The sequence below is a fragment of the Triticum aestivum genome, chromosome 2B (genome assembly GCF_018294505.1).
Source record: "Triticum aestivum cultivar Chinese Spring chromosome 2B, IWGSC CS RefSeq v2.1, whole genome shotgun sequence".
NCBI lineage: Eukaryota > Viridiplantae > Streptophyta > Magnoliopsida > Poales > Poaceae > Triticum > Triticum aestivum.
This window is the reverse complement of record NC_057798.1, coordinates 782,140,010-782,165,957: the sequence shown is the minus strand read 5'-3', so window position 1 is coordinate 782,165,957 and position 25,948 is coordinate 782,140,010. Positions and strand designations below refer to the sequence as shown.

General features: G+C 46.2%; 1 protein-coding gene and 1 pseudogene across 1 annotated transcript; both read right to left on the bottom strand.

Annotated features, from left to right (window-relative positions):
* Nucleotides 1–3,732: 3,732 nt before the first annotated feature.
* Nucleotides 3,733–5,526, bottom strand: LOC123039647 (2-methylpropanoate--CoA ligase CCL4-like; annotated as a pseudogene).
* A 1,928-nt stretch (nt 5,527–7,454) lies between these two features.
* LOC123042705 (2-methylpropanoate--CoA ligase CCL4) lies at nt 7,455–9,549 on the bottom strand. The gene is made up of 2 exons (XM_044465103.1): nt 9,232–9,549; nt 7,455–9,095 (listed from the first exon to the last, which is right to left on the bottom strand). Exons 1-2 carry the CDS (start codon nt 9,445–9,447, stop codon nt 7,614–7,616), a joined length of 1,698 nt encoding a protein of 565 aa, XP_044321038.1. The 5' UTR covers nt 9,448–9,549; the 3' UTR covers nt 7,455–7,613.
* Between the last annotated feature and the right edge of the window lie 16,399 nt (nt 9,550–25,948).

Here is a 25,948-nt window from a genome sequence, read left to right as displayed (position 1 = left end):
TTCTTCTCACATTGGTAACTCCTCGTTCTTTGAACACTTCATCCACAAAAACATAACAAAAACTTTGTGAGATCCGTTAGTGTAATAAAGCAAACTACCACTTTAAGGTACTGTAATGGAATCATTCTTTATTTATATTGGTGTTAAACCTACTTTATTCCAACTTCTCTATGGTTCATACCCCCCGATACTAGCCATAGATTCATCAAAATAAGCAAACAACACGCGAAAAACAGAATCTGTCAAAAACAGGACAGTCTGAAGTAATCTGGAAGTTTAGTAAACTTCTGTAACTCCAAAAATTATGAAATAAATATGACAATTTGGAAATTTGTACATAAGTAATGTGCAAAAAGTTTCAGACCCATTTGACCTTCCAGTAAAAAATGTAAAATCACGCGCTACAGCCAAAGTTTCTGTTTTTGTTCTGCACATAGTAAACAAGCAATCTAATCATCCTAAAACCAAAGCTTGGCACATTATTTTTATAATAAAATGGATATATACAAGGGGATAATTATTTACAGAGAAACTTCCATGAAAAATTCTACATTGTTTCCGTGAGCATGAACACAAGTGCTCAAGGTCGACCCTCACTTCTTCAATGCATAACTTTCCAATCCCTTCTGCTTTTGAAAAACTTTTTTAGGCATGAGAGGCAAGTAATTTTTTTTGGTATTTTCATTCTTATTTTTTTTATGTTTCACACACAACTAAACAGAAACAATAAGGAAAAACAAAATCTACTTAGTGAAGAAAGCAAACAAGCACACACGAAAATATCAACCCCACGCTATTGCTCCCCGGCAATAGCGCCAGAAAAGAGCTTGATAATCCCCAAGTGCAGGGAATCATCATCGCAATTTCCAAAGGTGGAAGTGATAAGTATGGAGTGTCGAACCCACAAGGAGCTAAATGTAAGATCAATATTCTCTCAAGTCCTATCTGCCACTCATACGACTCTACGTACACCAAATGTTTGCTTCCAACTAGATACGAGAATTAAAACTGCGTTGTGGGTATGAAGAGGATAACTTTGCATGATATCAGAGAGCTAAAATATAAAAGTAGGTGCTGTTATCATAAAGTTAGAATATATTACTAAATATTATAAATAGCGAGTGTGGAATAATGATGGATCGGTGTGCGAAATTATCCTAGGCAATTGTTAACAAGACCGGTAGTCGTCATTGCAATTTCATATGAGGGAGAGGCATAAGCTAACATATTTTCTCTTCTTGGATCATATGCACTTATGATTGGAACTCTAGCAAGCATCTGCAACTACTAAAGATCATTAAGGTAAAACCCAAGCATAAAATTAAAGCATCAAGTCCCCTTTATTCCCATACGCCGTGACCCACTTATCTGTGTATATGCTTCTGTCACTCAAGCAACGCAGACAATAAATAAACCCTTGACATATTGCAACACCCTACAACGGAAATCCCTCACACTTGCGCAACACAGAGGGCACCATAGAACAGCACCAAAATAAAACATACAACTCGTACCAATCTAGATCATCAATCAACCCAAAGACAAAAGATATCTACTCAAAACATCATAGGATGGCAACACATCATTGGATCATAATATGTGGCATAAAGCACCATGTTCAAGTAGGGATTACAGTGGGGTGCGGGAGAGTGGACCGCGTAAAAGAGATGAGGATGGTGATGATGATGGTGATGTTGATGAAGACGATCACATCGGCGATGATTCCCCTCTTGATGGTACTCCGGTGCCACCGAGAGAGAGGAGGAGAGGTCCTTCCCCTTGTTCTTCCTCCTCCATGGCCTCCCCCTGGATGGGGAGAGGTTCTCCCTCTGGTCCTTGGCCTTCATGGCGATGATGGCCCCTCCGGGGTCCTCCTCCATGGCCTCCGGTGATGATGGCCCCCTCTGGCAGGGTGTCAGAGAGGGACTAGATTGATTTCTCGTGGATACAGAGGCTTGCGGCGGCGGAACTTCCGATCTATTGTGTTCCTGGATGTTTTCGGGGTATATGAGTATATATAGGCGAAAGAAGTCGGTCAGGGGAGCCACGAGGGGCCCACGAGGGTGGGAGGCGCGCCCAGGGGGTAGGGCGTGCCCTGGACCCTCGTGGCCACCTCGTTGCTTCCCTGACGTCTACTCCAAGTCTCCTGGATTGCGTTTGTTCAAAAAATAACTCTCCCGAAGGTTTCATTCCGTTTGGACTCCGTTTGATATTCCTTTTCTGCGAAACATTGAAATAGGCAAAAAACAGCAACTTGGACTGGGCCTCCGGTTAATAGGTTAGTCCCAAAAATAATATAAACATGTATAATAAAGCCCATTAAACATCCAAAACAGATAGTATAATAGCATGAATACTTCATAAATTATAGATACGTTGGAGACGTATCAAGCACCTTTCAGATGGTGAAAGTCGCTTTGCGTATGTTAGCATACGGTATCCCCGCTGATGTAGTTGATGATCGCTTGGCCATGGGTGAGAGCCAAGCCATCATGTGTGTCAATCGCTTCGTAGTCGGAATTGTGCAAGTGTTTGGCCCGAAGTACTTGAGATCTCCCAATGCTGAAGACGCCAAAAGGCTATTGGAGATAACAAAGCTCGCGGGTTCCCGGGTATGCTTGGCTCAATAGATTACATGCATTGAGTTGGAAGAATTGTCCAAAGGCAAGGCACGGGCAATTCCACGGCAAAAAAAGGGTTTCCCTATAATCGTTGAAGCGGTGGCCGATCAAGAGACTTGGATTTGGCATGCTTTTTAAAAATGCCTGGATCTTTGAATGACATCAACGTTGTCAACCGGTCACCACTGATGAGTAAGATTACAAATGGTGAACTGCCACCGGTGGAGTTTGTAGCTAATGGTTGTACATACAACTATGGATACTATCTTGCGGATGGCATCTACCCAAAGTGGCAAACATTTATGAAGCCTTTGAAAAAACCTGAAGGTAAGAAACATCTTGATTTCCACAATGCTCAGGCGACGGCTAGAAAAGATGTGGAGAGAGTTTGTGGGATTTTGCAAGCCCAATTTGCTATTGTGAGAGGACCGGCTAGATTTTGGGATCAAAAGATGCTTTGGTACATAATGCACGCTTTGTGTGATCATGCACAACATGATCATAGAGAATGAGTGTGGCCAAGATGTAAACTACTCTCACTATGAGCTATTGGGACATCCCGTGCGAGTGCGGCGGAGGGCTGAACGAGTGGCCCATTTTGTTGCCTCCTATCATGCCATTCGACGTCCCGTAGCCCATGATGATCTTCAGAAGGATCTCATTGAGGAGTGGTGGGCTTGGAACGGCCGCCAAAGAGCATCATGATTTGTGTGTTTGATATTGTATTGTTGAACTATTTGTTGTAATGAAAGATAAACTATTTGTTTGAGTTGTAATAACGAAATTGAAATGTTTTGTTGATTTATTTTATTTGTGTTTGATCTTCTTGTCTGTGTTTGATGCACTGCATTTTACGCGACTGCTGAAGCTATGCACGCACGCTGCATTTTAGCGCGCCTGCTGAAGCCAGCGCTGCCCGCCGCGTCAAATCAGGCGAGGGGCGCGCTGCAAACTAGTTTTTAGCGCGCCGTGGGTTGGGCGGCTGTTGGAGATGCTCTTCAAAACATGATAATGATGCGAAAAATGTTGTAGAGTAGCACTTTGCCCGCACACAAAGGAAAAAGGGAACAAAGTCTAGAGACAAACCCTTTCCCCATTGCCATGCCGTACACTACATCTTGCTGCTGATGCTACTACCCCTGCGAGTGGGGCCCATCTTCCGGGTGAGGTTGCGCAGCACGTACTTCTGGACCTTGCCGGTGGACGTCTTGGGCAGCTCGCCGCAGAACACCACGGTCTTGGGTGCCATGTACCCCGCCATGCGCTCCCGGCTCCACACGACCACCTCGGCCGCGGTCACCACGCCTGCCGCGCCGTCCTTCGGGCTCACGAATGCGCACGGTGTCTCCCGCCAGAACTCGTCCGGCCACGCCACCACCGCCGCCTCACTCACCGCTGGGTGGCTGTAGAGCATGGATTCCACCTCAATGCTGCTGATGTTCTCGCCACCACTGCTAATCACGTCCTTGGACCGGTCGCGGATCTCAAGATAACCGTCCGGGTGCATCACGCCCACATCCCCCGTGTAGAACCACCCATCGTCCCGGATCGCTGCCTTTGCGGTGTCGTTGAGGTAGCCCAGCATGACGCACCCGCCGCGGAGCACGATCTCGCCCATGGTGGTGTCGTCCCAGGGCACGTTGTGGCCGGTCTCGCTGTCCAGGATGGCGACCTCAGCCATGCCGGGGTGCGCACGCCTTGCCTCGCCTTGAGCCGCGCGCGCTCCGACGCCGGCAGCTTGTTCCACTCGCCCTTCCACGCGCAGGACACAACATGCCCTCCAGTCTCCGTAAGCCCGTACCCATGGCTGACCTCAAAGCCCATGGCCTCCACACGATGCAGCACCGGAGCGGGCGGCGGCGAGCCGGCTGTCATGACCCATACCTTCCCTGGCAGTGGCCACCGCACGTTCTCCGGCATGTTGGCCAGCATGCTGAGCACGACGGGCGCGCCACGTAGGTGCGTGACCCTGCGGTTGGCAATGGCAGAGTAGACGCCCGCGGCGTCGACGCGACGGAGGAAGATATTGGTGCCGCCCACGGCGGCCATCCCCCACGGAAAGCTCCACCCATTGGCGTGGAACAAGGGCAGCGTCCACAGGAACGTCGGCCGCGGCTGCACCTCCCAGTCCACGAGCGACACCATGGTCACCAAGAAGATCCCGCGGTGGCAGTGCACGACCCCCTTGGGCGCAGCCGTGGTGCCGGAGGTGTAGTTGAGCACCATCGGGTCCCACTCACTGGTCGGCCGGACCCACTTGAACTCCGGATCCCCAATCTCCAGGAGCCTCTCTTACGTCAGATCCGTGGCGGGGACCGGAGGGAATTGATCCTTCTCCTTCTCGTGGGGGTCCTCGACGAGCACCACGCGCGGGGCGGAATGGCCTGACGGCAGGAGCCGGAGCGCGTCGACAAGGAGCGGGAGCAGCGCCCGGACAACGCGCCGCACGAACCAGCACGCTGCACGACCAACACACACATCGACCTATGCCTCTCCCCCTCAAGATGTTTATGAAAATTAAACGAGCCGAAGGCGAGCAGGAGGTTCCCTCGCGCCGGAGGCACCGTGTCACACCACGAGGGACAACGCGCTGCACAAACCAGCACGCTGCACGACCAACACACACTTCGACCTATGCCCCCCCTCCCTTCAAGATGTTTATGAAAATTAAACAAGCCGAAGGCGAGCAGGAGGTTCCCTCGCGCCGGAGGCGCTTTTCTTCAATTTAGTAAAGTTATACACCCGTGCCTCTTCTAGTGTTCACCTGTGCCTATTAAAAAGTCACACGATTGAACAATTCTGAAGACTGCCGTTTTACATTAAAAAGTTGCTTTTTTCCTTACTTGAAAGGTCACATTTGATAGTATTGGTAGTCCCCGCCCGTAACTACCCCATAAATCTCCATTACCCGGAAATATAATGGGAACAGAAAGGGAAACGAGAATGGGAAACAGGAAACCTACCGCGCGAACTGGTATTTTTTTGTGTTTTCGCGCGGAAAGGGAAAACAAAAAATTATGGTAGTTTGAGGGTCAAACTGCAAAACGCACGAAAGCACAAACCGGAAAGGGAGAACCGGGAACCAGCCGCGCCACCTGGTTTTCCCTGGCGGGAGCGCTTCGCGCGAGACACTTGTCACGCGCGGAACGTTCCCGAACCGCTTGTTACGAGCGCAGGAGCGCTCGTTAACTAGTTGTCCTCTCAAGCGCAAAGGAGGTGCTTTTGAGCTATGCGCTGTTTGCTCTTGTCTTCTTGTCGTGCACCGGAAAATCCTATTCGCCGCTCGCTACGGCGAATTGTCGCTGTTTTGCAGAAGCGAGCGAGCGAATGTTCGGGGTTGGGCCGGCCCGTTTTAACGTTGCACGATATCGAACCTTCTCTGATGTTCGCAGCCGGTTTTTTTGGTTTTGGAACCTTCTAGAATGTTCCTAAACCGTCTTTTTATTCTCATTTCCTTTTCTTTTTCTTTTTCTGTTTCATTTTTCTTTTCTTTTTTTATTGTTTATTTTTCTTTTTTATTTTTTCTTTTTCTTTTTAAAAAATGTTCATATTTTCAAAAAATGTTCGACATTCAAAATTTGTTCACGTTTTCAAAATATGTTCCGGAGTTTCAGAAAATTGTTTGTGTTTTCAATTTTTGGTTGGTTGTTTCAAAAAATGTTTCCGATTTTAAGAGAAATTCACATATTCAAAAAATGTTCACTTTTTAAAAAAGTGTTCGCGTTTTGAAATTTTGTTCGGGTGTTTAAAAAATGTTCGGTTTTTCAAATTTTGTTCGGAATTTCAAAAAATGTTCCCATATTCAACTTTTTTTCATAGATCCAAAAAATGCTCGTGCTTTTAAATTTTTTCGGTGTTTGAAAAAATATGTTCCCATTTCGTGATTACAAATTTTGGTCAGAACTTGAAAAATGTTCACGTTTCAGAAAAATTTCAAGAATATTAAAAAATGTTCGCGATTTCTAATTGTTCCATTTTAAAGTTTTTGTTCATAAATTCAAAAAATGGTTGCGGTTTCAATTTTTTGTTCCAATTATCATGAAATGTTTCCACTTTTCAGTAGTTTTTTTGAAATAAATCAAAAAAATGTTCGTGGCTTTAACATTTGTTCAGAATTTCATAATTTGTTCAAAAATTCAAAAAATGTTTATGTTTTTCAGAAAACAATATTTTCGTCTCATTTTTCTGAGCGGCAGAGCCTGTGATGGCTCCCGGAGCTCGTGGTCACTGTCCGGCATAGGTCTTCTAGCCGTCGGAGCTACCGCATACAGGTGTGCAACCGCCGCGACCGAGCACCCAATCACGGGATCAGAATCACACTCTAGATCATACCTTTCACGAAAGAAAAGGACAGGCAGCCGCTGCTGAACCAAGCCGGGCTGTCATTGCTTCGGTCGGCGCTGCTTCGCAGAAATTACGGGCAGCACCCCACTGACACACATCAACAAGGCGGAGGGAGAGGCCTCTATGACCGGCGTGGCTACCATCTTTGAATATTAATGATGATTTAGAATTTTGAGTTGATTTAGGATTTTATTTTGAGATGATTCATAATTTTAAGATGATCTAGGATTTTATTTTTGAATAGTTTGGAGTGCTTACCACATGTGTCATGTGGTTATTTGATACGATTTTGATGTTATTTGGTTCAAATATGTATGAAATTGTGGAGCGGTTGTTGTGCCGATGCCCTATTTTACATCACTTAGTGGAGCATTAGTGTCATATTTTACATCATCAGTTGGAGCTGGAGGTTTTGGTGATGTAAAAACCCATTTTTTGGTGATACAAATTTTACTCGAAGCACAATTTAGTGACATTTTCTATTGGAGATGCTCTGGGCGGGGTGTGAAAAGCAGTCCACCATGTCAATGCCTTTACAAAACATGATAATGATGCGAAAAATGTTGTAGAGTAGCACTTTGCCCACCCACAAAAGCAAAAGGGATGAAAATTCAGAGACAAGCACTTTGCCCATCGCCATGCCGTACACTACATCTTGCTACTGCTGCTACCCCTGCGAGTGGGGCCCATCTCCCGGGCGAGCTTCCGGAGCACGTACTTCTGGACCTTGCCGGTGGACGTCTTGGGCAGTTCGCCGCGGAATACCACGGTCTTGGGCACCATGTACCCCGCCATGCGCTCCCGGCTCCATGCCATGACCTCGGCCGCGGTCACCACGCCTGCCGCGCCTTCCTGGAGGCTTATGAACGCGCAGGGCGTCTCCCCCCAGAACTCGTCCGGCCGCGCCACCACCGCCACCTCGCTCACCGCTGGGTGGCTGTAGAGCATGGATTCCACCTCCACGCTGCTGATGTTCTCGCCGCCGCTGATGATCACGTCCTTGGACCGGTCGCGGATCTCGAGGTACCCGTCCGGGTGCATCACGCCCACGTCCCCCGTGTAGAACCACCCGTCGTCCCGAATCGCCGCCTTTGTCGCCTCGCTGTCGTTGAGGTAGCCCAGCAAGATGCACCCGCCGCGGAGCACGATCTCGCCCATGGTGGCGCCGTCCCGGGGCACGCTGCGGCCTGTGTCGGCGTCGACGATGTCCACCTCGGCCATGCCGGGCGTGCGCACGCCCTGCCTCGCCTTGAGCCGCGCGCGCTCCGACGCCGGCAGCTTGTTCCACTCGCCCTTCCACGCGCAGGACACGACGTGGCCTCCAGTCTCTGTCAGCCCGTACCCGTGGCTGACCTCAAAGCCCAATGCCTCCGCACGATGCAGCACCGCAGCGGGCGGCGGCGAGCCAGCAGTCATGATCCGTACCTTCCTATGCAGAGGCTTGCGCACACCCTCCGACGCGTTGGCCAGCATGCTGAGCACGACGGGCGCACCACAGAGGTGCGTGACCCCGTGATCCGTGATGGCGGCGTACACATCCTTGGCGTCGACGCGGCGGAGGCAGATGTTGGTGCCGCCGACGACGGCCATTCCCCAGGGGAAGCTCCACCCGTTGGCGTGGAACATGGGCAGCGTCCACAGGAACGTCGGCCGCGGCGGCACCGTCCAGTCCACAAGCGACACCATGGTCACCAAGAAGATCCCGCGGTGGCAGTGCACGACCCCCTTGGGCGCAGCCGTGGTGCCGGAGGTGTAGTTGAGCACCATCGGGTCCCACTCGCTGGTCGGCCGGACCCACTTGAACTCCGGATCCCCCATCTCGAGGAGCCTCTCGTACGTTAGATCCGTGGCCGGGGCCGGAGGGAACTGATCCTTCTCCTTCTCGTGGGGGTCCTCGACGAGCACGACGCGCGGGGCCGGGTGCTCCGGCGGGATGAGCCGGAGCGCGTCGTCGAGCAGCGGGAGCAGCGCCGGGTCGACGAAGACGAGCCGGGAGCCGGAGTGGCGGAGCAGGACGGCGACCCCGCGCGCGTCGAGGCGCGTGTTGATGGTGTTGAGCACGGCACCGCTCATGGGCACGCCGAAGTGCGCCTCGTACATGGCCGGCACGTTGGGCAGCAGCACGGACACCTGAAACATGCAGTTTTGGTTCACGCCATGGATCGTCATGCACCACACCAACCGAATTCTCCGGTGGCGAAGAACACACACGCTACAGAATCACAAGGTGTTTGTGAAAACGACGACGGGTGGATGGGTTACTTACGACGTCGCGGCGGGAGACGCCGAGGGCGGAGAGCGCGGAGGCGAGGCGGAGGCAGCGGCGGTAGGTCTGGGACCAGGTGAAGACGGTGGCGCGGTAGACGACGGAGGGGCAGTCGGCGAACACGACGGCCGCCCGCTCCAGGAAGCCGAGCGGCGTGAGCGGGCAGGAGTTGGCCGGGTTCGCGCCGAGCTTCTCCATGGCCGCTGCGCTGCGCATGCAGCTCGTGGATGGCCAGTGCGATACAAGAAAGCCAGGTAGCTAGACCAGCCGTCTGGGTGGCATGGGACGGTCAGGCAAATAGTGCAAACACTGGTGATAAATGCTGGATCGCTACATTAGAAGATGCCATTTTCGTCCGTCTCTCCAATTTTTGTACTACTTGATTCAAAACAAAGTTCACTGGCAACGTGCTCCATCTTTATCTATTCATGTTTTTTACAGGCGGGCATGTTGTTCTTATCTTATTTTTGTTTTCTAGCGTCCGTGCTGCTAGAGATGAAACCAAGATGTAGAGTTGGCACGGGTTGCTTTTCCTTTTCTTTTTCAAAGGCATCCAACAGCACGACACATTTCTGCAATGGAGTGTGAGTGTGTGACACGCGGTTGCTGAAGGTCACATGTCAGTTGGTTGATCCTCCTTGGCTGTGCATGTCTACTGCTCCTAGATAAGTGCTACGTTCATGCAACTTGCATATATCGAAACAAAGTAGTAACAGACGTTTCAGTTGGATCGGGATCAGTAAAAGGAAGCATGCAGTCCTATTTTCTTATCCTAAATCATCTAAACACAACTTATTTTCTTGGGGTCTGTCTACACACATATAGATGTGCCCTAGTTATTATAAATCTAAGTGACTTAATCAAACTCGAAAAAAAGAAAGAAAAAACAAAAAGAAAGATGATTACACAAATCTTAGCATACAATCAATTATATAGGACTTGAGCACATTTATATGTGCTTTAGCAAAACTGATTACTAATATAAATCGGGCAGCCTTTGGAGAGCTGATTACTAATGCATTAGATTGGATACTTTTTTTTCTTTGAGGAATTAGATTGGATACTAATCTAGTATGATCAGATACCGAAAACAGCTCTCGAGCAGCCCAGAGATGATGCCGCCGAGGAAGGCCACGGTGGCCAACCAAAGTGCCAGGGCCCGAGGCAAATCCTAAACGGCGCCCATTGCGCCTGTTTCTTCGCTGCACCCCCCGCGCCAGGCTGGGCCGGCCCATTTCCTCATTTGCTGTTAAAACTGCATCAATCAAAAAAGCATGAGTGCAGTGAATCGAACTTGGGATGTTTCGTGTAGACATCAGCGCCGTTACCACTAGGCAAAGAACCAATTTCTGTTTGCAAACCTCCTTTCCCTCTTTTATTGTTTCTTCAGGTTGCGAGATTTTTTCTCCTTTTTCCTGCTCTTTTTTCATTTTTCTTTTATTTATTCCTTTTTCTTTTTTTCGTAAATGTGCAATTTTTTTATTCAAATTTGATGAACCTTTATCAAATCGTGAACTTTTTTTAAAATTCGATAATTTTTTTTAAATTCCATGTTTTTTCTTAAAGCGTGAACAATTATTGAGACCTGAACAAGAAATTATATACAATGAGAGATGTTCAAATATACACTGAACATTTTTTTGGTGTACGATGAACAATTTTTAACTACACAGAGAACATTTTTGTGATATACATTGAAATAATTTAAAACATATTTATACATTCTTTTGATATAAGATGAACATCTTTTATACATTGAACATTTTTGTAATATAATATGAACATTTTTTAACTACACATTGAACAATTTTGTGATATGCGCTGAAAAACCATTTAAATACCCATTGAACATTTTTTTATGTACACTGAACAATTTAAAATAGTGAAAAAAATTTGAAAAAGTGAATAAATTTGAAAAACTATGAACACATTTTGAAATACGAACAAAAAACGAAAAATACATTTTTTAAATTCCATGAACTTTTTTCAATTTCAATGAACTTTTTGTAGATTTCGATGAACCTTTTCTAGATTTGGACGAACTTTTTTCAAATTTGATGTTTTTTTAAAAAAATTGATGAACTTTTTTTCAAATTCTATGAACATTTTTCAAATTCGTTGAACTTTTTTTAAAATTCGAACAAACTTTTTTGATATTGATGAACTATTTTTCAAAATTGTTGAACTTTTTTGAATTTTGTGACTTTTTCAGAATCAATGATTTGTTTAGTTCATTAACCTTTTCAATTCGTGATTATTTTGAAATCTGTGAATTTTCAAATTTCGTCCCGAAAAAATTACGTTTCCCAAAATCTGTGCGCAAGAAATAGCGCGACTTTAATTATTCTTAATTCATGCGCGCTGAAAATATCCATGTTTGATTGGTGGCACTAGTGGTTAGTCGATTGGAATATGTACCGGAGGTTGCAAGATCGAATCCTCACGGGAGCAACACTTTTTACGGAATTTTTTTGTGGTATAGATGGGATTTTTTTGTGGTATAGATGGGATTTTTTTTGTGGTACAGAAGGCGTGTCATGGGCCGGCCCAACAGGCGCGGCTGTGAGCGCCAGCTTCCTGAACTGGCGCTTAAGGCGCCGGTTAGGAGCTCCCAAGGCCCGATGCCTTTCAGGCCAATTCGGATCAAAGCAACGACAGCCAAAAGATTGATGATCCTAAGAGCATCTTCAGCCGCCCCCCCAGGCCCCCTAGGCCACTTTTTCGACACCGGCGCCAAAAAAACGGCTCAGTCGCGCCTTCAGGACGACGAAAAGCGTCGGTTCGGCCCTTTTTTTCGCCCGGCGGCCGCAGGCCGAACCCGGCGCGCTGGGGGCGCTTGATGGCTCCGGCGTAAGGGAAAAGCGCGTCTGGCCCATGCCGTCAGGTGAAAAGTCAAGATTTTCTTCCCCGACTTGCCTCCCACTCCCCGCGCTCTCGGCCGCCACTAGCTATATTCCGGCGCCGCCCGCCGCCCTTCACCGCTAGATAGCCATTCCCCGCCGAAAAAATAGCAGAGGTTCGCCGCGGCAGCCCCTCCGACAGCAGCTGGGCATTTCCGGCCGTCGTTTCCGGCCGCGAAGGGGCAGTTTAGCGGCGGGCGCACGCCAACCGGGCGCAAAGTGTTCGGCGATTTGCCTACTCGACGATGGACTCGGATGACGAGGAAGTGCTCGCCGCGCTGCTGGAGGAGGAAGCTGAGGCTGACGTCGAGGAAGAAGAGCATCTCATGGTGCTCGCCGCCCTCGCCCAGCTGCTGGCAAGCAATGAAAAGTCGTGGTGAGGTGGCTCGGCGTCGGGGCGTGTGAAAGCGAGGAACCAACATCGTCTCGAAGGCTACTTCATGCTCTACGCCGACTACTTCGCCGATGCTTCACTTCACGGCGACAGAACATTTCGGCGCCGTTATCGGATGAACAGAAAGCTTTTTCTCCGGATTGTGAATTCCATTCGGGAGTTCGACAGCTAATTCAAATGCAAGATGGATTGCACCGGCAAATTTGGATTCACCTTGATCCAGAAATGCACGACAGCGATGAGGATGCTTGCATACGGAGCTCCCGGTGACTCACAGGACGACTATGGGCGCATGGCCGAGTCCACCAACCTAGAGTGTTTCTACAAGTTCTGTCGGGCAGTGGTGGCAGTGTTTGGACCGCAATACTTGAGAACACCCAATGCGAAAGACGCTACTCGGATCCTAGCACAGAATGCAGCAAGAGGATTTCCTGGGATGCTTGGAAGCATCGACTGCATGCATTGGAAATGGAAGAATTGCCCATTTGCTTGGCAGGGGATGGACAAAGGCGCCAAAGGCGGTTGCAGTTTGGTATGCCAGGAACTCACAATGACATCAACGTGCTGCAGTGCTCTCCTGTCTTTGCCAAGATTGTTGAAGCTCATTCTCCTCCGGTGAACTTCGAGATCAATGGGCGGCACTACAACAAGGGGTACTATCTAGCTGATGGCATCTATCCGAGATGGTCGACATTTGTGAAGACCATCAAAAACCCTGTGCCTGGAGGCAAGAACGCCTGGTTTGCGAAGATTCGGGAGGCTTGCAGGAAGGATGTCGAGAGGGCATTTGGTGTGCTCCAATCTCGATTTGCTGTTGTCCGGTACCCCGCTCAGACCTGGTCCAAAGATCAAATATGGGAGATCATGACCTGCTGTGTCATCTTGCACAACATGATCATTGAGAGCGAGCAGGAAAAGCCAGTGTTTGACACTGAACCATACCACAGGCAGGGTCCTCTTGCCCAAGTTGATCACCAGCTACCGGCAACCTGGACTACCTACCTCAATATGCGTCAGGAGATCCCAGACCCACAGGTGCATCATCAACTGCAGCAAGATCTGATAGAGCATCTATGGAGGCTCAAGGGCGACACCGGGCGCGACGTGTCATGAAATTTGATTTTTTTTATTTGTTGAACTATATAATTTTTATTGAACTATTTGTTGTTGTACTATTTTGTTGAATTATTTGAATTTTCTGTGATGAAATATTTGAAAAAAAATATGTTCATAATTGAACGCCGAGCCACGGCGAACCATGCCGAATGTGGGCCTATTCTCGCCCATATGGACCTTTTTCGCCGAAATGGGGGTTCAAAAGTGGGCAAAAATCGACGGATGGGGGCGGGCTGGGGGCGACGACTGGGCGCAAAACCGGCCCCAGCGCCCAACTAGTCACCGGCTCGCCCCCAGGGGGCGATTTTTATGCGCCCTGAGGGGCCGAACGGCTGGAGACGCTCTAACTGCTATCCGCTCCGAGAAAGCCCCAAGCTCACCTCTCAAGCTTCGGAACTTGATCCCGACCGGCACATGCGCGGTGACCTTAAGGGGCACGAACCCCGGTCTCCTGCCGCCGTTGCGCCAGCTGCGCGGCCATGGCGCCGTCGAGCCTTGTCTCCCCCTCGAGCGTGATCAGCAGCTGCACTGTGCTGCGTTGGCCCTGGCACAACTCAGGGAACGCGCCACGGCGCAGCTCCGTGCCGTTGAACAAGACAGCCACCCACCCGCGGTCGTAGGATAGTCCGACGCGCCGGTTTCGGTTCTCAGCCATCACCTGCACCTCGAACGTGTAGCTCACTATGATGGAGGAAAGACACGTTAGGCCGAAGTAAGTGACGATATTCCGCCAGATCAAAAGTTGTCAATCCACTAGACCAAAACATAACAAACTCCTTGGTGTCACACGTGTTGCATGTGAGCCCGCGATAGCCGCACCAGGTCTAGGTTAGATCTAGCCGAAGATGACACGAAAACCTAGACATTGATCCATTGTTTCATCGTCTCCCTTTACCAAAAAAAGGCAATCCAACGCCAGTTGAACCAATAGAACATCAAGGAAACACCTTTTTATAATTAGTTAGAAAATATCATTCCAACCATTCCCTCCTCACCTCCCGAAGGTAAGGACCCGTCTTCCCACCCCTCTTATAGTAGCCATTATCGTGCCCGCCCACATCCCACCTCCCGACCATCAGTCTACCCCTCCTCACCACCACTGCTTTCATTGACTCCCTTTCCACCGCAGCGGCACCTCCACCTATTCCACCGGCTGCCCACCCTGCATTGTCTAGCGCCACCACGCGGCCACCATCCCACCTGTCGTGGTTCTAAATCTGACACTAAGAGAGGTTTATGAACAGAGCTTGATCTATCGAGATGTAAAATGGGTTACACAAGGATCGTATACATGTTTAGACCTCTCATTGGTGGAGGTAAAAGCCCAAGTCATGTCTTTGGGAGACTTTCTTGCATATGATTATGAGATTACAATGGTTGTGAACCCTCACACTAGTAGAAAACAGGGCATTTGTCCCGGTTCGTAAGGGCCTCTAGTCCCGATTCTTGAACCGGGACTAATAGGTCGTTACTAATGCCTCCCCCCTTTAGTCCCGGTTCTTACACGAACCGGGACAGATGGGCCTACACGTGGCCGCTGCGGGTAGCCCAGGCAGGGGGGCCTTTGATCCCGGTTGGTGACATAAACTGGGACCAAAATGCATCCACCCGTCAGAAGCTGGCTGCAGCTGAGTTTTTCTTTTGAAAGTGGCTGGTTAGGGGTTTTGGGTTTAATTTAGGTTGTTATTAGCTAGCTAATAGAGAGAAGTGTCCTCTCTTATATCTTCGTGCTTGGTTTACCAACGCTACTGCTATGTTCATTTCACCCGCTGATATATAATAACTCTTCATGCTCGCATCATACATCATCATATATAATAACAAGTCTTGCTAATCATGCATCATCATACAACTTCTACTCGTTATTAATAACAAATCATACGATCATCATACTCATAGTCATCGAACCCAACCCTACATAATTGTTCTTAGCACATGATCATCAGTATCAGGTAGGACCTAATCACACTTAAGTTAAAATAGCATAAAACAATATAGACCCTGACTCTCCATTATGAAGAATGGAGATCATCCTGTCTCCAATTTTTGCGCTTTGCTTCCTTTCCAAGAAGCTCCTTACGACTGTCCATATACATTTTTTCCATTTTTTGATTGTCATGTCTCCAGTTTCTTTAGAAATCCGGTATGGACAATTGAGATTCGTAGGACGACCTGATTGTATGTTCAAAACATCAAGGCGACCGTGTGTATACATCAGATGAGGCACACAATCATTCGGGATTATCTGTTGAAAAACATAATAATAGCTTCGTAGTTAGCAATGATGTACTAGTTTTAGAAGTATGCAAAAAGATGCACGGATGTCGTAATAGTAAAAAATCTTACTAGGGTATCTCCATGGTAGTTACCGTAGTTCAACACATGCACTAGTGGCACGTATTGACCATAATGTTGAGGAGTTCGATTGAAGATATTGTAATTCTCAAGATCAGTACAAAATGCGATCAGATGATTTTTCTCCTTATAAGTTAATTCGGAGCCATCGATGTAGTGGGTTTTGTCTACCATCTTCCGCACATTCTTTGAAGAATGAAAATAAGCTGTCAATGGAAATAAGTTGTCAACTATTTTGAAATAAACAATATAAATTACTTAATAACTATGATGGGTCCTTAGATTATTTTTTTTGGTTTCCATACTTTCATGATCTTCAAAACCCATCCTCTCCAAGACATAGCGTCTTGCATAGCATGGGATAAGCTAGTCGAATTGGAAAAGATGAAAAATACACGTTAAAATAGTTGAAGTCGTGTTTAATTACGAAAAAACTATTGTCGTCGTTGCGTACCGTTTCAACATCGAAGGTCTCCTCAAGCTTAATGCTAAAGCGCCGATCTTCGTCTAGCTCAAGGAACCTGTCGCACATACCTCGGTCGTCGTGGCACCAGTTGCACTCCCCCGGGGGGTTTTCGTCGTCCGAGTACGACATTTCCGGCCTATGTTCATAATTCAAATATTAAACTTATACAATTAAATATATGTACTAAAAAACCTAAATTAGATCATTATTATTAATCACGGGTTGACGATCGGTGATAGTAGCTTCTCCTTTCATTCCCGAGTGCATTATTACACCAAATTGTCTAACACACGAGAATGAAGGAGAAGCTACCCCCACAACGACGCGGATGATGGAGGGGGCTCCTAGATTTCTGCATAGAGTGCTCTTCAATTTTAGCATTCAAAGTAGGAATACTTTTTCAATATGAGCATTCAATAAGCAAAACCAAATCATAAAATAATTAAAGTAGTACCAAATTAGCATACATTCAATTATAAGCAAAAGTATATCATCTCTTGTGTCCGTACATCGTCAAATATTATCACTAATACTCCTCGAATACTATCATACATATAGCATCGCTAATACAGCTAGAACCGTAGCGCCCGACAGGTATCGTCGCGGGTGGTGGACACCCAAACATAAGAAACCATCACAGGATCATAGCTCCAGTGAGATCCCTGAAGAACCTGCCAGGTATTGTCGAACCTGCCCTTCAACGCAACCATGTAGCGACGGCCGTGCTCGTCCTCCTCGCTGACATGGTGATGTATCACCCCCGCGATGTTCGGAAGCCTCAGCACCGTCACTGGCCCACGCGACTGAAGAAAATATGCCCTAGAGGCAATAATAAAGTTATTATTTATTTCCTTATTTCATGATAAATGTTTATTATTCATGCTAGAATTGTATTAACTGGAAACATAATACATGTGTGAATACATAGACAAACAGAGTGTCACTAGTATGCCTCTACTAGACTAGCTCGTTAATCAAAGATGGTTATGTTTCCTAACCATGAACAAAGAGTTGTTATTTGATTAACGAGGTCACATCATTAGTTGAATGATCTGATTGACATGACCCATTCCATTAGCTTAGCACCCGATCGTTTAGTATGTTGCTATTGCTTTCTTCATGACTTATACATGTTCCTATGACTATGAGATTATGCAACTCCCGTTTGCCGGAGGAACACTTTGGGTGCTACCAAACGTCACAACGTAACTGGGTGATTATAAATGAGCATTACAGGTGTCTCCAAAGGTACATGTTGGGTTGGCATATTTCGAGATTAGGATTTGTCACTCCGATTGTCGGAGAGGTATCTCTGGGCCCTCTCGGTAATGCACATCACATAAGCCTTGCAAGCACTGCAACTAATATGTTAGTTATGAGATGATGTATTACGGAACGAGTAAAGAGACTTGCCGGTAACGAGATTGAACTAGGTATTGGATACCGACGATCGAATCTCGGGCAAGTAACATACCGATGACAAAGGGAACAACGTATGTTGTTATGCGGTTTGACCGATAAAGATCTTCGTAGAATATGTAGGAACCAATATGGGCATCCAGGTCCCGCTATTGGTTATTGACCAGAGATGTGTCTCAGTCATGTCTACATCGTTCTCGAACCGTAGGGTCCGCACGCTTAAGGTTTCGATGACAGTTATATTATGAGTTTATGTATTTTGATGTACCGAAGGTTGTTCGGAGTCCCGGATATGATTACGGACATGACGAGGAGTCTCGAAATGGTCGAGACATAAAGATTGATATATTGGACGGATATATTTGGACACCGGAAAGGTTCCGGAGAAGTTTGGAGCACCGGGAGGTTACCGGAACCCCCCGGGAGGTATATGGGCCTTATTGGGCCCATGTAGGAGGAAGAGAGAAGGAGCAAGGGAAGGGGGCGCGCCCCCCAAGCCCAGTCCGAATTGGGGAGGGGGCCCGGCCCCCCCTTTCCTTTCTCCTTCCCCCTCTTCCTATTACTACTACTAGTACTACTTCCTAATACTAGTACTCTTTCCTTCCCCCTCCAAATAAGATAAGGAAAAGAGAGGGAAACCTACTTGGAGTAGGTTTCCCCCTCCTCATGGCGCACCCCCCTAGGGCCGGCCACCTCCTCCCTCCCTCCTTTATATATGGGGTAGGGGGGCACCCTAGAACACACAAGTTGATCATTGATCGTTCCTTAGTCGTGTGCGGTGCCCCCCTCCACGATATTACACCTCGGTCATATTGTAGCGGTGCTTAGGCAAAGCCCTGCAACAGGAGAACATCAAGATCGTCACCACGCCATCGTGCTGACGGAACTCCCCCTCGGCGCCTCTGCTGGATCGGAGATCGAGGGTGCGTCATCGAGCTGTACGCGTGTCAAGAACTCGGAGGTGCCGGAGTAACGGTACTTGGATCGGTTGAACCGGAGGACGTACGACTACTTCCTCTATGTTGCGTCAACGCTTCCGCTTCGGTCTACGAGGGTACGTAGACAACACTCTCCCCTCGTTGCTATATCATCACCATGATCTTGCGTGTGCGTAGGAATTTTTTTGAAATTACTACGTTCCCCAACAGTGGCATCCGAACCTAGGTTTTATGCGTTGATGTTATATGCACGAGTAGAACACAAGTGAGTTGTGGATGATATAAGTCATACTGCCTACCAGCATGTCATACTTTGGTTCAGCGGTATTGTGAGATGAAGCGGCCCGGACCGACATTACGCGTACGCTTACGCGAGACTGGTTTCACCGTTACGAGCACTCGTGCTTAAAGGTGGCTGGCGGGTGTCTGTCTCTCTCACTTTAGTTGAACCGAGTGTGGCTACGCCCGGTCCTTGTGAAGGTTAAAACGGAGTCTATTTGACAAACTATCGTTGTGGTTTTGATGCGTAGATGAGATTGGTTCTTGCTTTAGCCCGTAGCAGCCACGTAAAATTTGCAACAACAAAGTAGAGGACGTCTAACTTGTTTTTGCAGGGCATGTTGTGATGTGATATGGCCAAGACATGATGCTATATTTTATTGTATGAGATGATCATGTTTTGTAACCGAAGTTATCGGCAACTGGCAGGAGCCATATGGTTGTCGCTTTATTGTATGAAATGCAAACGCCCTGTAATTGCTTTACTTTATCACTAAGCGGTAGCGATAGTCGTAGAAGCAATAGATGGCTTAACGACAACGATGCTACGATGGAGATCAAGGTGTCGCGCCGGTGACGATGGTGATCACGACGGTGCTTCGAAGATGGAGATGACAAGCACAAGATGATGATGGCCATATCATATCACTTATATTGATTGCATGTGATGTTTATCCTTTATGCATCTTATCTTGCTTTGTTTGACGATAGCATTTTAAGATGATCTCTCACTAATTATCAAGAAGTGTTCTCCCTGAGTATGCACCGTTGCGAAAGTTCTTCGTGCTGAGACACCACGTGATGATCGGGTGTGATAGGCTCTACGTTCAAATACAACGGGTGCAAAACAGTTGCACACGCGGAATACTCAGGTTATACTTGACGAGCCTAGCATATACAGATATGGCCTCGGAACACGGGGACCGAAAGGTCGAGCGTGAATCATATAGTAGATATGATCAACATAGAGATGTTCACCATTGAAACTACTCCATCTCACGTGATGATCGGACATGGTTTAGTTGATTTGGATCACGTAATCACTTAGATGACTAGAGAGATGTCTATCTAAGTGGGAGTTCTTAAGTAATATGATTAATTGAACTTTAATTTATCATGAACTTAGTCCTGGTAGTATTAGCATATCTATGTTGTAGATCAATAGCTCGCGTTGTTGCTTTCATATGCTTATTTTGATATGTTCCTAGAGAAAATTTTGTTGAAAGATGTTAGTAGCAATGATGCGGATTGGATCCGTGATCTGAGGTTTATCCTCATTGCTGCACAGAAGAATTATGTCCTTGATGCACCGCTAGGCGACAGACCTATTGCAGGAGCAGATGCAGACGTTATGAACGTTTGGCTAGCTCAATATGATGACTACTTGATAGTTTAGGTGCACCATGCTTAACGGCTTAGAATCGGTACTTCAAAGACGTTTTGAACGTCATGGACCATATGAGATGTTCCAAGAGTTGAAGTTAATATTTCAAGCAAATACCCGAGTTGAGAGATATGAAATCTCCAACAAGTTCTATAGCTAAAAGATGGAGGAGAATCGCTCAACTAGTGAGCATGTGCTCAGATTGTCTGGGTACTACAATCGCTTGAATCAAGTGGGAGTTAATCTTCCAGATAAGATAGTGATTGACAGAATTCTCTAGTCACCATCACCAAGTTAGTAGAACTTCGTGATGAACTATAATATGCAAAGGGATAACGGAAACAACTCCCAAGCTCTTCGTGATGCTGAAATCAACGAAGGTAGAAATCAAGAAAAACATCAAGTGTTGATGGTTGACAAGATCACTAGTTTCAAGAAAAGGGCAGAGGGAAGAAGGGGAACTTCAAGAAGAACAGCAAGCAAGTTGCTGCTCAAGTGAAGAAGCCCAAGTCTGGTCCTAAGCCTGAGACTAAGTGCTTCTACTGCAAAGGGACTGGTCACTGGAAGCGGATCTACCCCAAGTGATTGGCGGAGAAGAAGGATGGCAAAGTGAACATAAGTATATTTGATATACATGTTATTGATGTGTACTTTACTAGTGTTTATAGCAACCCCTCAGTATTTGATACTAGTTCAGTTGCTAAGATTAGTAACTCAAAACGGGAGTTGCAGAATAAACAGAGACTAGTTAAGGGTGAAGTGACGATGTGTGTTGGAAGTGGTTCCAAGATTGATATGATCATCGTCGCACACTCCCTATACTTTCAGGATTAGTGTTGAACCTGAATAAGTGTTATTTGGTGTTTGCGTTGAGCATGAATATGATTTGATCATGTTTATTGTAATACAATTATTCATTTAAGTAAGAGAATAAATTGTTGTTCTGTTTACATGAATGGTTACACACCCAATGAAAATAGTTCGTTGGATCTCGATCGTAGTGATACACATAATCATAATATTGAAACCAAAAGATGCAAAGTTAATAATGATAAGTGCAACTTGTTTGTAGCACTGCCGTTTAGGTCATATTGGTGTAAAGCGCATGAAGAAACTCCATACTGATGGGCTTTTGGAATCACTTGATTATGAATCAGTTGATGCTTGCGAACCATGCCTCATGGGCAAGATGACTAAGACTCTGTTCTTCAGAACAATGAAGCGAGCAATAGATTTGTTGGAAATCATACATACTGATGTATGTGGTCCGATGAATATTGAGGCTCGCGACAGGTATCATTATTTTCTGATCTTCACAGATGATTTGAGCAGATATGAGTATATCTACTTGATGAAACATAAGTCTAAAACATTTGAAAAGTTCAAAGAATTTCAGAGTGAAGTGAAAAATCATCGTAACAAGAAAATAAAGTTTCTACGATCTGATCGTAGAGAAGAGTATTTGAGTTACGAGTTTGGCCTTCAGTTAAAAACAATGTGAAATAGTTTCACTACTCATGCCACCTAGAACACCACAATGTAATGGTGTGTCCAAACGTCATAACCGTACTTTATTAGATATGGTGCGATCTATGATGTCTCTTACCGATCTACCACTATCGTTTTGGGGTTATGCATTAGAGACAGCTGCATTCACGTTAAATAGGGCACCATCTAAATCCGTTGAGACGACACCGTGTGAACTATGGTTTGGCAAGAAACCTAAGCTATCGTTTCTTAAATTTGGGGTTGCGATGCTTATATGAAAAAGTTTCATCCTGATAAGCTCAAACTCAAATCGGAGAAGTGCGTCTTCATAGGATATCCAAAGCAAACTATTGGATACACCTTCTATCACAGATCCGAAGGCAAGACTTTTGTTGCTAAATTCGGAAACTTTCTGGAGAAGGAGTTTCTCTCGAAAGAAGTGAGTGGGAGGAAAGTAGAACTTGACGAGGTAACTGTACCTGCTCCCTTATTGGAAAGTAGTACATCACAGAAAACTGTTTCTGTGACACCTACACCAGTTAGTGAGGAAGCTAATGATGATAATCATGAAACTTCAGAACAAGATACTACTGAACCTCGTAGATCAACCAGAGTAAGATCCACGCCAGAGTGGTACGATAATCCTTTTCTGGAAGTCATGCTACTAGATCATGATGAGCCTACGAACTATGAGGAAGCGATGATGAGCCCAAATTCTGATAAATGGCTTGAGGCCATGAAATCTGAGATATGATCCATGTATGAGAACAAAGTATGGACTTTGGTTGACTTGCCCGATGATCGGCAAGCAATTGAGAATAAATGGATCTTCAAGAGGAAGACGGACGCTGATAGTAGTGTTACTATCTACAAAGCTAGAATTGTCGCAAAAAGGTTTTCAACAAATTCAAGGTGTTGACTACGATGAGAGTTTCTCACTCGTATCTATGCTTAAGTCTATTCGAATCATGTTAGCAATTGCCACATTTTATGAAATCTGGCAAATGGATAAACAAAACTGCATTCCTTAATGGATTTATTAAAGAAGAGTTGTATACGATGCAACTAGAAGGTTTTGTCGATCCTAAAGGTGTTAACAAAATATGCAAGCTCCAGCAATCCATCTATGGACTGGTACAAGCATCTCGGAGTTGGAATATACGCTTTGATGAGTTGATCAAAGCATATAGTTTTATACAGACTTGCGGTGAAGCCTGTATTTACAAGAAAGTGAGTGGGAGCACTACAGCATTTCTGATAAGTATATGTGAATGACATATTGTTGATCGGAAATAATGTAGAATTATTCTGTAAAGCATAAAGGAGTGTTTAAAAGGAGTTTTTCAAAGAAAGACTTTGGTGAAGCTGCTTACACATTGAGCATCAAGATCTATATAGATAGATCAAGACGCTTGATAAATTTTTTCAATGAATACATACCTTGATAAATTTTTGAAATAGTTCAAAATGGAACAGTCAAAGAAGGAGTTCTTGCCTGTGTTGCAAGGTGTGAAATTGAGTAAGACTCAAGACCCGACCATGGCAGAAAATAGAAAGAGAATGAAAGTCATTCCCTATGCCTCAGTCATAGGTTCTATAAAGTATGCCATGCTGTGTACCAGATCTATTGTATACCCTACACTAATAGGCATGGGAGTACAATAGTGATCTAGGAGTAGATCACTGGACAGCGGTCAAAATTATCCTTAGTGGGATAAGGATATGTTTCTCGATTATGGAGGTGAAAAAAAAGGGTTCGCCGTAAAGGGTTACGTCGATGCAAGTTTTGACACAGATCTGGATGACTCTAAGTCTCGATCTAGATACATATTGAAAGTGGGAGCAATTAGCTAGAGTAGCTCCATGCAGAGCATTGTTGACATAAATATTTGCAAAATACTTACGGATCTGAATGTGACAGACCCGTTGACTAAGATTCTCTCACAAGCAAAACATGATCACACCTTAATACTCCTTGGGTGTTAATCACATAGCGATGTGAACTAGATTACTGAATCTAGTAAACCCTTTGGGTGTTGATCACATATTGATGTGAACTATGGGTGTTAATCACATGGTGATGTGAACTATTGCTGTTAAATCACATGGCGATGTGAACTAGATTATTGACTCTAGTGCAAGTGGGAGACTGAAGGAAATATGCCCTAGAGGCAATAATAAAGTTATTATTTATTTTCTTATTTCATGATAAATGTTTATTATTCATGCTAGAATTGTATTAACTGGAAATATAATACATGTGTGAATACATAGACAAATAGAGTGTCACTAGTATGCCTCTACTAGACTAGCTCGTTAATCAAAGATGGTTATGTTTCCTAACCATGAACAAAGAGTTGTTATTTGATTAACGAGGTCACATCATTAGTTGAATGATCTGATTGACATGACCTATTCCATTAGCTTAGCACCCGATCGTTTAGTATGTTGCTATTGCTTTCTTCATGACTTATACATGTTCCTATGACTATGAGATTATGCAACTCCCGTTTGCCGGAGGAACACTTTGGGTGCTACCAAACGTCACAACGTAACTGGGTAATTATAAAGGAGCATTACAGGTGTCTCCAAAGGTACATGTTGGGTTGGCATATTTCGAGATTAGGATTTGTCACTCCGATTGTCGGAGAGGTATCTCTGGGCCCTCTCGGTAATGCACATCACATAAGCCTTGCAAGCACTGCAACTAATATGTTAGTTGTGAGATGATGTATTACGGAACGAGTAAAGAGACTTGCCGGTAACGAGATTGAACTAGGTATTGGATACCGACGATCGAATCTCGGGCAAGTAACATACCGATGACAAAGGGAACAACGTATGTTGTTATGCGGTTTGACCGATAAAGATCTTCGTAGAATATGTAGGAACCAATATGGGCATCCAGGTCCCGCTATTGGTTATTGACCAGAGATGTGTCTCAGTCATGTCTACATCGTTCTCGAACCGTAGGGTCCGCACGCTTAAGGTTTCGATGACAGTTATATTATGAGTTTATGTATTTTGATGTACCGAAGGTTGTTCGGAGTCCCGGATATGATTACGGACATGACGAGGAGTCTTGAAATGGTCGAGACATAAAGATTGATATATTGGACGGATATATTTGGACACCGGAAAGGTTCCGGAGAAGTTTGGAGCACCGGGAGGTTACCGGAACCCCCCGGGAGGTATATGGGCCTTATTGGGCCCATGTAGGAGGAAGAGAGAAGGAGCAAGGGAAGGGGGCGCCCCCCAAGCCCAATCCGAATTGGGGAGGGGGGCCGGCCCCCCCTTTCCTTTCTCCTTCCCCCTCTTCCTATTACTACTACTAGTACTACTTCCTAATACTAGTACTCTTTCCTTCCCCCTCCAAATAAGATAAGGAAAAGAGAGGGAAACCTACTTGGAGTAGGTTTCCCCCTCCTCATGGCGCGCCCCCCCTAGGGCCGGCCACCTCCTCCCTCCCTCCTTTATATACGGGGTAGGGGGGCACCCTAGAACACACAAGTTGATCATTGATCGTTCCTTAGCCGTGTGCGGTGCCCCCCTCCACGATATTACACCTCGGTCATATTGTAGCGGTGCTTAGGCGAAGCCCTGCAACAGGAGAACATCAAGATCGTCACCACGCCGTCGTGCTGACGGAACTCCCCCTCGGCGCCTCTGCTGGATCGGAGATCGAGGGTGCGTCATCGAGCTGTACGCGTGTTAAGAACTCGGAGGTGCCGGAGTAACGGTACTTGGATCGGTTGAACCGGAGGACGTACGACTACTTCCTCTACGTTGTGTCAACGCTTCTGCTTCGGTCTACGAGGGTACGTAGACAACACTCTCCCCTCGTTGCTATATCATCACCATGATCTTGCGTGTGCGTAGGAAATTTTTTGAAATTACTACGTTCCCCAACAGCGACCGCCACCAAATAAGGATCGGGTCAACAACGGGCTGGCTTCTCACCAACCTACGCCCCCTGGA

Excerpts from the sequence above, each read along its gene's own strand:
- LOC123042705 (XM_044465103.1), bottom strand. The coding sequence starts at position 9,447 with ATGCGCAGCGCAGCGGCCATGGAGAAGCTCGGCGCGAACCCGGCCAAC. Across the intron at positions 9,096-9,231 it reads GCGTCTCCCGCCGCGACGTC|GTGTCCGTGCTGCTGCCCAA; the intron begins GTAAGTAACCCA and ends TGCATGTTTCAG.